The 10341-nt window shown below is 39.1% G+C and overlaps 1 protein-coding gene across 3 annotated transcripts in view; it reads left to right on the top strand.

Annotated features, from left to right (window-relative positions):
* The first annotated feature begins 341 nt into the window (after positions 1-341).
* The window catches only part of LYG1 (lysozyme g1), a 14213-nt gene continuing 4213 nt past the window's right edge, over positions 342-10341 (top strand). The window contains exons 1-4 of one of the 3 annotated variants that reach the window (XM_027842559.1): positions 342-354; positions 5357-5424; positions 8669-8773; positions 10082-10275. In XM_027842559.1, the coding sequence (XP_027698360.1) occupies positions 5382-5424; positions 8669-8773; positions 10082-10275 (342 nt within the window). In that variant the 5' untranslated portion in view covers positions 342-354; positions 5357-5381. Of the gene's footprint in view, positions 355-4712; positions 4770-5356; positions 5425-8668; positions 8774-10081; positions 10276-10341 lie in introns of those variants that run through there. The other 2 variants (XM_027842558.1, XM_027842560.1) reach the window with 2 other exon arrangements.

A 10341-nucleotide genomic window follows, 5' to 3' on the forward strand; every position in this document is an offset into this window, starting at 1 on the left:
CCACCTAGCTGCCTTCCCTAAATATCCTAGAACCTGTACAAATGTAAAGAGATGTCAGAATCCAAAAATAAACTCACAAAAACCTCTTATCCTTTGGCAGTGACACAAAGATCCTAACTGGTTAATGTTTGCAAAATACTATGTGACATTACTGAATACAAGGCATTGTATCAGTTCAAAGTATTTTTTAATTATCATGATTATTACTATGATTTATTAAACTTTACCACAAATTTCCTCACAGTAGGATGAGGTCAGTACTTTTTAAGAGCAGGAGAGAAGCATAGGTTGTGTATATATAAAGGAGGCTCTGTGTACGGTCAATTTTATAGGACAAAGTCAAGCTGAAGACAGGTGAGTCTAAAGACATAACAGGAGGAGGAAAAGATGTTTGAATTTATTGAGGACCAAAAATTCCGTGAAGGGTGATGTTGATCTCCCGTTCGTGACTGGTCTCAAACTTTCGTAGGGTAAATGAAAGAGATGAAAAATCTCTTGAAACTATGGGCTGCTGTAAGGGAAATTCTGAATCCTAAAATATTGTTGACTGTGTGCTTCTTTCCTATGTGTGGAAATGGCAATAAAAATGAAGCTGAATCCAAGTTGGAGGGATGGGGTGGAGATGAGAGACAGAGACAAAGAGAGAGAAAAAGAGATGAGAGCAGGGGAAGAGGGAGAAAGGGAGGACAAGGGGGAGAGGAAGAAATGGGGAGAGAAGGGGAGGGTGAAGGGAGAGGAAGAGGGAAAGGAAGGGAAAGAGAGAGACAGAAACAGAGAATATGTGCAACATGGGAGAATGAGGACAAAAATATGTGTGATGATGGCAGCATCAGCATTAGCCTGAACGTGGAATTTGCTTTTTTGAAAAAAGATGAGATGTTTTGTATATGGCCAAGGTAGAAGTTTGTTTTGCTAGATTATGCATATTTGTTAAAAGAGTTTTGTTTTTCTTTTTTTCCCGGTGGTGGGAGGTGGGAGGGAGAGAAGATGGATTTTTGTTCATTGAAAAAATTTTAAATGTTAATTTTAAAAACTAAATTAAAAAATAATAAGAGATAAAGGAGGAATACAAAGATGGGTAAGTCATGTTGCTAAAATTAGCACACCCAAGTGGAAGGTGTTGGGACAAGGACTCACTTTCTCCAGAAGAGATAGAGGGAGAGATATGAGACCAGGATGAGCTGGGACCTCTAGAAACTTAGCCATACTCAATACCTGTATAATGATGGTGATGATGGTGATAGGAGAAGAAAGCATGTCCTCTAAATGAACAAACTTCAGAAGCCACTTAACCAGAGTCAGCTTGATTTGTTTTTTCCTAGGACAATATGGCATTAGTTTAGACTCTGCTGAGGAACAAGTATGAAGTCTTTCCTTCTACATGATATATTTCAAGAAAAGGCATTATTCTCAACCCCTGAGAATGACAGCATCTTTTGAGAGCCAGTAAAGGTTTCCTCAGCCAGATGAAGGGGGGCCGGGGCTAATACTAATGTGTGAATTACTCAGCTAATATTTTGCATGAATATGCTGAGCATGGCACTGCGAAAAGAGTCAGAGGATCTAGGTTTGCATACCAGCTCTGCTACTTAATACTTGCTTGGTCACAGGTAAGACATTTAACTTCTTTGTGCCTCAATTTCCTCATCTTTAAAATTAAAAGGCCAGAATAGAAACCTCTAAAGTCTCTTCAAAACCTATGTGATTTTGTCCTTTTTCCTTATAAGGCTCTTTATTCTACTCTTATTAACAATACTGTACTGCTTGCTGTTATTCACTTCCCCCTCCAGGAGAATGGGGAGATGGGGTCATTGATATGTCGGTCATTATTTCCTTGATACCTACCTCTACTTAGCATTTAAAAAGTGGTTTCCAAGATCAGGGAGGTAGGTATGTATTAATCATCAAAGATCTGAACAAACAATCTGCTTAATGGTTATTATACACCATTATTATCTTCACTTGGGATAATCACCTCTTATGACAGATATTTTTTACCTAACCTGCAAAATCAAGCAAAGGGGATTGTACTGCTGAGATTTTTGTGTCTTGTCTTCCTTCTTTCTTTTCTTTCCTTCTTTCTTCCTTTACTCCTTTCCTTCTTCCTTCCTTCCTTCCTTCCTTCCCTTCCTTTTCTTTTTTCCTTTCTATCATTAGCAGGTGCTCAATCCAACAAAATTAGATTTCACTAAATGAAATCACTAAAAATATTTGGGAATCCTGGATCCAGTAGGAACCAGTAAGTCACTCTCCACCCTAACTTTGTGAAAGTAGATGCTGTATTTTCCTGCAGAAAGATAGCCCCAGTCACTACACCATCCCACAGGATGTACCATGCTGAACATATATACATAGTTCTCTATGTTGCAGAATAAATAATTTAGTTGTCGAAGTAACAGAGAAGACCTCCCACTAGCGATTCAATAAAGTGGGTTTTTTTGTTTGCTTGTTTTTTTGTTTTTGCCAAGGCTAAAGGTGGAGCAATAAAAGTGGCCATACCTCGTGTTCTTGTTTGGATAGAAGTAAAGCACTTTTAGCAGGTTCCTTTTAGAAAGTTACTGGAAGGCCCCTATGAAAATGTCACCTTAATAGGACAGCCAGCCTTTCTTGTACCAAAATTCTCTCTGTCAAATTCTTTTTTTTTTCCTTTCAGTTGGTCTTCCTATTCTGTATGTGCCATGCACTCAAATGGGTGCTAAATAGTTCTGTTTGCTGCCTGAATATATCTGTTCCAGATGTGGCTACAGCTTCTTTTATGTACAGGGCAACAATATAACAGTGTTCAGACTAATTGTGGGCCTCTCCTCCCTGCTCTTTTAAGCATTCTGAAAAATTAGACCATCTTAATTAACTCGAGGAATAAAAGGAAAGCCATGCTATTTGCTGGGATGACTTATACCTTCAGCTTGGCAAACAGAAAGTGGTGCAAATTTATCTTCCTAATTTTTTTTTCTTTCCAATGAAGTTTTCTGTTTTAAATGATTTTTCTTTCCAATGTAGTCTTAAATTTCTCTCAGGTACTTCTCCTTCCATGAGGAATGATTAAGGAAAATAACTTTTAAAGCATTTTGAAGGTGTCAAGTGTTATAGGAATGCAGAGTGATAGTTACTATGTGTTGTGATGATGGGTAACTGAGGGCACATTCATGGGTTTTCTTGTGGAATGAGTAGAGGAAGTGGCATCGATGGGTGAGGGAAGAGTCAATGAAGGCAGTCATCCGCCATATCCTGGGGTTAAGATGAAGAAAGTATTTAGGTATTTTTCTATTGGACTGTGAGGAAACTGGAACTTTTGTATTTTTTGATGGTGATTAGGAAGTAGGTTTGTATGTTGTGGGGGGAGGGTCTGGAACACAGTGATTGTCAATTGGCAAATGTCACTTCTGTCTCTTCCTGCAGTGAGAGTGCATAAGATAATAATTTTAACAGCTAGCATTTAGATAGCACTTTAAGGTTTGCAAAGTGTTTTACAAATGTTATGTCATGAAATCCTCACAACCCCATTTTATAGATGAGGAAATTGAGGCCAAGAGCAGTTAAATGATTTGCCCAGGGTCACACTAGTGACACACTTTGAACTCAGGTCTTTCTGATTCCTAGCCCAGCACTTCCTCTATTGTGCCACCTAGCTGCCTCAAATATGTCACCATTCCCTAGAAGCTGCTGCATCTCAGGACCTTTTCTTTTTTTAACTTTTTAGGTCTATATACTCCAATTAAGTCTGAGATGCCCTCCCTGGACTCTCTATGCCCTATTCCAAGTCTTTTCCTGTGTGGATTTTCTGTGTATTAGGTTGGTTGTAGGAGTCAGAGTAATAATAATAACTGATGCTTATTTAACCCTTTAAAGTCTGCAAAGCCCTTTATGTACATTATGTCATTTGATCACCACAATAATTGTGTGAGGTAATTGCTTTTATTATCCCCATTTTATAGGTAAGCAAACTGAAGTTAAAGGATTTCCTAGGTCACACAGATGGTATCGAAGGCAGATTCTAAGCCCAAGTCTCTTTTTGACTCCCAGGTCAACACTCAATCCAATATATTACACCACTTCTAGTTTCATCCTTTCAACTGATTCTGAGAACTAGGCACTGAGGGATTGGAATAGAGGAGAGGATTGTTTTCTTATGCCTTCCTGACTAAGAGTGGGGTGGGAAGAATCAGGCAGGATCCTTTACAAGTGATAAAAGGAGTGATAAATCAGAGTCAACAAGGTGCAAAGGGTTGATTAAATCTCAGTTTTACAAGTTACTATCTTCGTGACCTCAGGCAAGTTACGTAACTCTTTCTGGGCTGGCCCTCAATTGTCTTCATCTGTAAAATTATGAGATTGGGCTAAATGGCCCCTGATGTCAGTTTCAACTCTGAGGCTATACAGTTTCTGCCTACCTAAAAAAAGGAAAAAAGGAAAAAATATCCCAAATGTGGGGAAAAATTATTCACATTAAGAATCACCTTTCAGTATAGAAATTGGTTTTGCATGATTTCACATCTATAACTGATGTCATATTGTTTGTCTTCTCAGTGGATGGGGGTGGGGAAGGAGAGGATTTGGAACTCAAAAAAAAATTTTTTTAATGCCAAAAAAATAAAGAAAAAGTATCATCTACATCTACATCAACAAAAAAAATTACCTTTGCGTACATGTCTTTTGTTAAGGAAGAGGCTTTTGAAAAGAAGGAATAGTCATCAAGTAATTTGCCTTTTTCAGTCACAGCTCTGGGCCTGAGGTTTGAGCAGAAGAGAGGAACAGCCCAGAAACAGAAGGTATGTCCTGGATTTTCATGATGCAGGAAGGAAAGAAATGCCCACAAGTTTGTTCACAAGCTAGGTGGTGCAGTGGAGAGAGTGTTGGGCCTGGAGTCAGGAAGACGTGAGTTCAAATCCAGTCTCAGATAACTCACTAGCTGTGTGACCCTGGGCAAGTCACTCAACCCCGATTGCCTCAGTTTCCTTCTCTGTAAAATGAGTTGGAGAAGGAAATGGCAAACTACTCCAGTATCTTTGCCAGAATCAGACATGACTGAAAAGTGACTGAACAACAATCGCTTCTTAAATATCTACCTTGAAAAGTTATCAGGAAAATTCATGATTGCTTGAACCGCTACAAGCTAAGGGAGAGTCAGGTCATTTTAAAGCTTGTTGAAGGATGCCAAAGCCTTTAGAACTAACTTTCATTTTTTTCTTCCATTACAGTTCAGATGATTTCTTTCTTTTTTTTTTCCCTTGGTTGGGGCCTGGGGAAATTTAGTCCTTCCTATTTTTGTTTTTCCGGTAGAAACATTATATATTTTTATGGCATGTGTTGATGCTTTCACTCCTTCAAACTAATATTTATTTCAAAACCATTTCAGGTCCTGCAGAACAAGAGCCGTCAGCATGCTTGTTCACTGGCTGCTTCTGGGTCTTGCCGCCCTTATCTGTAAGTTGCTGCTTTTTCTTTTCCACTTGGCATTGCTAACATTTATTTTGTCCTTGGGGTTGGAGAGGAGAAGGGGAATCATAGGTGGTAGGGGAATGGAGCTTCTAAAATAGGAAATTGCAGGTGAAAAAAAAAAGCCTCCAGTTCCTCCCACTATCAAATTCTGGTGATAGGACTAAGGTATAGGAAGAGAACTAGGGAAGAGAAGAGAACAAGCGTTTATTAAGCTCCTACTATGTGCTAGGTACTGTGCTAAGTGGCTTACAAATATTATCTCATTTGAACCTCACGAACAACTCTGGGAGGTAGGAACTATTATCATCCCTAGTTTATAGTTAAGGAAACTGAGGCAGACAGAGGATAAGTGACTTGTTCAAGGTCACACAGTAAGGGTCTGAGGCCAGAACTCAAGTCTTCTTGACTCCAGGCCCAGGTCTCTATTCAGTTCCTGTTATTCTTTGGAGCCCCCCAAAAAGGAAAGGAAATAGATCGATTAACAAGGTCATTTCTGAGGACAAAGACTTCCAAAATAATGCTTGGGGTCTGAATTTAAATGTATGCTACTGGAACTTACTTATCATTCCATTTACAAAAGACACACTATTTTTTTTTGCAATCATGTAAAACATTTCCATATTAGTAATTTTTATATAAAAAGACTCGAATGAAAAAAGAAAGTAAAAAATAGCATGCTTTAGTCTATATTCAGACAATATCAGTTCTTTAGCTGGAGGTGGATAATATGCTTCATCATTAGTCCTTTGGGATTGTCTTGGAAATATACTTTTAAAAGAGCATGTTATACCAACCATAAAGAGGACATAAACACCAATGTTGATAAACCTGACATACATACGTGTATGTATGTCATACATACTGACCATAAGAATAAAGGAAAGAGGTATTTTCTACTCCTGGTCTCTGTATTTATATGTAATCTCCTAATCCGAAAGATTATACCTCTAAAAGGAATTCATACCTCCCTTTCACACTAATAGTAGCATTTTCATAACCATCAACTTGATGGAGGATTGGGAAGAACTTTCCAGAATTCCATTTTAAAATGTATTCAAATATACAAAATATACTACATATTTTTCAAAGATTCAGAGCTGGAAGGAACCTTAAGAAGTTATCTAGGAGGGCAGCTAGGTGGCACAGTGGATAGAGCACTGACCCTGAAGTCAGGAGAACCTGAGTTCAAATCCAGCCTCAGATCAAACACTTGACATTTTCTAGCTGTGTGACCCTGGGTAAGTCACTTAACCCCAATTGTCTAAAAAAAAAAAAAAAGAACGTTATCTAGTCCTACTAGTCCTAGAGGCAGCTAGATGGCACAGTGGATAGAGCCACTGGCCCTGGAGTCAGGAGGACCTCAGTTTAAATGTGTCCTCAGACACTTGACACTTATTAGCTGTGTGACCCTGGGCAAGTCACTTAACCCAATTGCCTAGCAAAAACAAAAAGAAATTATCTACCCTGACTCTCTCAAAGCATATCAGCTAGAAGGGACCTCAGAGGTCATCTAGTCCAAACCTCTTCATTTTTATAGATAAGGAAACTGAGAACCAGGGAGGTTATATGCCTAGCCTAGGGCCATGAAAACAATAAGTAACTGAGTGAGGATTTGAACCCAGGTCCTCTACCTCCAAACCCAGTGATCTTTCTGCTGCAAGCTATTGTCTCCTAAGGATTCATTGTTGGGTTATGACAACTTTTTGATTATGAAGTACTGCAATTAATGTCCAAAATAACTAGAAAGGCCACTCAAATGAAAAGAGTGGCAGGCCATTTCTCCAAGGCTATAAGTAGTTTCAAAGAAGATGCTGATGAGCACTGATAAAGAAAGCTCCTTACCCAGATCTCCCAGAGACATTGATGAAATCACAGGACTGTTAAAAAGAAAAAAGTTTAACAAAAAAGGCAATCTCTAATTTCATTTAGTTATCCTGTAATTTGGGAAAGTCTTTCTTTTTGGCCCCCACTCTCAGAAATGACCTAGTCATCCTCTCTGGAAATGTCCCTTCCTTTTTCTGGGCTCCTAAGCTTAACAAGGACCTGTTTGGTTAATCCTTATGTCCAAGGCTAGTTCTAACACCAGAAGTCATTTTAGAGGGAATCTGGTAATAAAAATATTAGCTGAATGAACAGCATCTACATAGTGTAGTGGACATAGCTCTGAACCTGGTATAAGGAAGACCCGAGTTCAGATCCTAGCTGTGTGACCCTGGACAAGTTACAACCTCTTCCTGCCTCATTTCCTCATCTGTAAAATGGGGATAATGATAGCACCTAACCACCAGGGTTGATAAACTGAGGATAAAATGAGATATTATTTGTGAAGTGCTTTGTAAACCTTAAAGTGGCATGTAAATACTAGTTATTATTGGCGATTATAAATATAATTTATGTACAGTTCTGATAGTTTCCCTAAGGAAGAAACTCTTCTTCCTTTCAGTAATTGTCTGCATGCCAGCAGTTATCTGCAAGCCAACCTCACAGGCAGAACAAAATGAGACGTCCCCAAGAGGGACAGCTCGTATTTTAATGGATGAAAGATGAGTTAAAAATCTTCACCCCCATACACACAGACACCCTCAGCCAATCTTGCTGGCAGAGGACAAATTTCCCCTATCTCCTTTCTTCAGAGCTAGGTCTCTATTTAAAAAACACATATCTGGTTAAAGTAACATCTAAGCCCCTAGAGAGAAACTCTGAGACTAAATTGGGGTCCCAGAGAAGAACAAAGGGGAGAAAAATTAAGTTGAAAAAAAGAATTACTTCTCCACTCTTCCAAAACCATATCTGAATATTTCACAAGCTAGACTGAGCCAGTAGGGTTTGAAAGGGAGATGTTCTAGAATTCAAGATAAGTTGGAAATCATTTTACATTTACATTGGAGATCAGTTTCTCCAATGGTGGTGGTCCCCATCCTCTTTCCTGAGTCCTTGGTCTCTTCAGCTCTGTGAAATTCCTACACAAAGCAGATAATGGAGAAGGAAGCTCTGAGGGGCAGTTTTTCCTGCCTCCAACACTACTTATATAGTTTCACAGCCTAGCTTCAGATGACCAGTGTTGGTTGATGAGCAAAATGAATCTCCCTGCCCCCTTCTAAAGTTGACAGAGCAGGAAGCAAGAATTCACTGCTAGTGTGTTTTCTATTATGTGGCCACACCCATAGTCAAAACTTTTTTGAACTATATCAGTTAGACGGCTTACTCTGAAATTTCTCTCTTCCTCCAGACCCTACTGAAAGTACTAATTGGGGATGCTATGGAAATATCAGAAACATTGATACCCCTGGAGCTTCATGTATAATCGGAAGACAGCGAGGACTGAATTACTGTGGTATGGTACTTAACATAACAGGAAAATATTTTCTCTTTTTTAGATTCTTTTTCTGTCTCTTTTAAAAGGTCCCTAAATATTGGATTCACTTTTACAGACTGATCATGACTCATCCTCCTTCTTTCATATGGCAGCCACAATTTTGCACTTTCTGGACCAGGTTCAATGTTACTGCTCCTCTTATGAGAACTCAGATTTGCTTCTAATCAATCTCTCCTTCTGGAGAATTTCAGAAAGATTTCAATCTCTTTACTCAGCATCCTATGCCCAGAGCTCTCACTTATGACTCACAGTGCCTGGATCCTCTCACAAAGAACTTTCTCTAACTTGAAAAAATGTAAATCATTTCTCCCTTCATGCCACACCCTTCTTGAAAGTCCCTATCTTATCCTGCCTCTAATTCATGCATCTACTAAATGATTGACTAGTTGGGTGAATAAATATATGTTTTCAAATTTCAAACTATTATCCCCCTCATTCTTTCTTTGGTTGGGCAATGGGGGTTAAGTGACTTGCCTAGGGTCACACAGCTAGTAAGTGTTATGTGTCAGAGGCCGAATTTGAACTCAGGTCCTCCTGAATCCAGGGCTGGTGCCCTATCCACTGCACCACCTAGCTGGCCCCCCCCCCCACCTCGTTCTTCTTAAGAGAGGCAGGAATGGTGTAGTACAATCGATAATCATTAGATTAGGAATGAAGAGACCTGAATTCTAGCCTTTCTTAATGTTGTACTTTAGATAAATCAGGTAGCTTCTCTGAGCCTCAGTTTCATCATAAGTAAAATGCAGGTAATAATAATTACTTGGCTGACCTTTCAGGATTATTAAAAGAATATTTATGTAAAAGTGCTTTGAAAACTGAAAAGGATTAGGGATCAGACCAGTGATTATCCATGTAGGGAACTCCCAGATGAATGAAAACAACAACCACAACACATTTATTAAACGCTTACTACTTGCCAACCACTTTGCTAAGCATTAGGGATATAAATAGAAAAAGAAAGTCAGCCCTGGCTTTCAATGGGCTTGCATTCTATTTGGGAGAGACAGCACCTAAAAGAAAGCCAGTGGTAGGGTGGATGTAAAAGTCAAGGAATACTTTCAGTTAACATCACTAGGTCAGATGGGAATTCACAAGTGAAACTTGGGGCTCTGCATTTTAGATGCCTTTATCAAGATCCCATGAATTCACCACCCCTGATTGAGATGTCAAGTCAGCTGGTAGCAATGTTCCAGTTTCAGATGTACATTTTGTAGAACTATATTTCACAAAATGTTTATCCTTTGTTTCCTTTCCCATTTGCTTTAGGTGTTCGTGCTTCTGAAAGGCTGGCTGAAATGGACTTGCCATATGTCCAGAGATATCAGCCCACACTGAGGGTGATTGGCCGAAAATACTGTGTCGATCCTGCTTTGATTGCTGGTATCATGTCCCGGGAATCATATGGAGGCAATGTACTTGTCAATGAGGGGAATGTAGCAAATGGAAATGTTTTGGTGCAGGTAGTTTACTACTACTACTACTACTACTACCACTACTACTACTACTACTACTACTACTACTACTAC

This window comes from Vombatus ursinus, unplaced genomic scaffold (genome assembly GCF_900497805.2).
Source record: "Vombatus ursinus unplaced genomic scaffold, bare-nosed wombat genome assembly UNPS02014877.1, whole genome shotgun sequence".
Taxonomy (NCBI): domain Eukaryota; kingdom Metazoa; phylum Chordata; class Mammalia; order Diprotodontia; family Vombatidae; genus Vombatus; species Vombatus ursinus.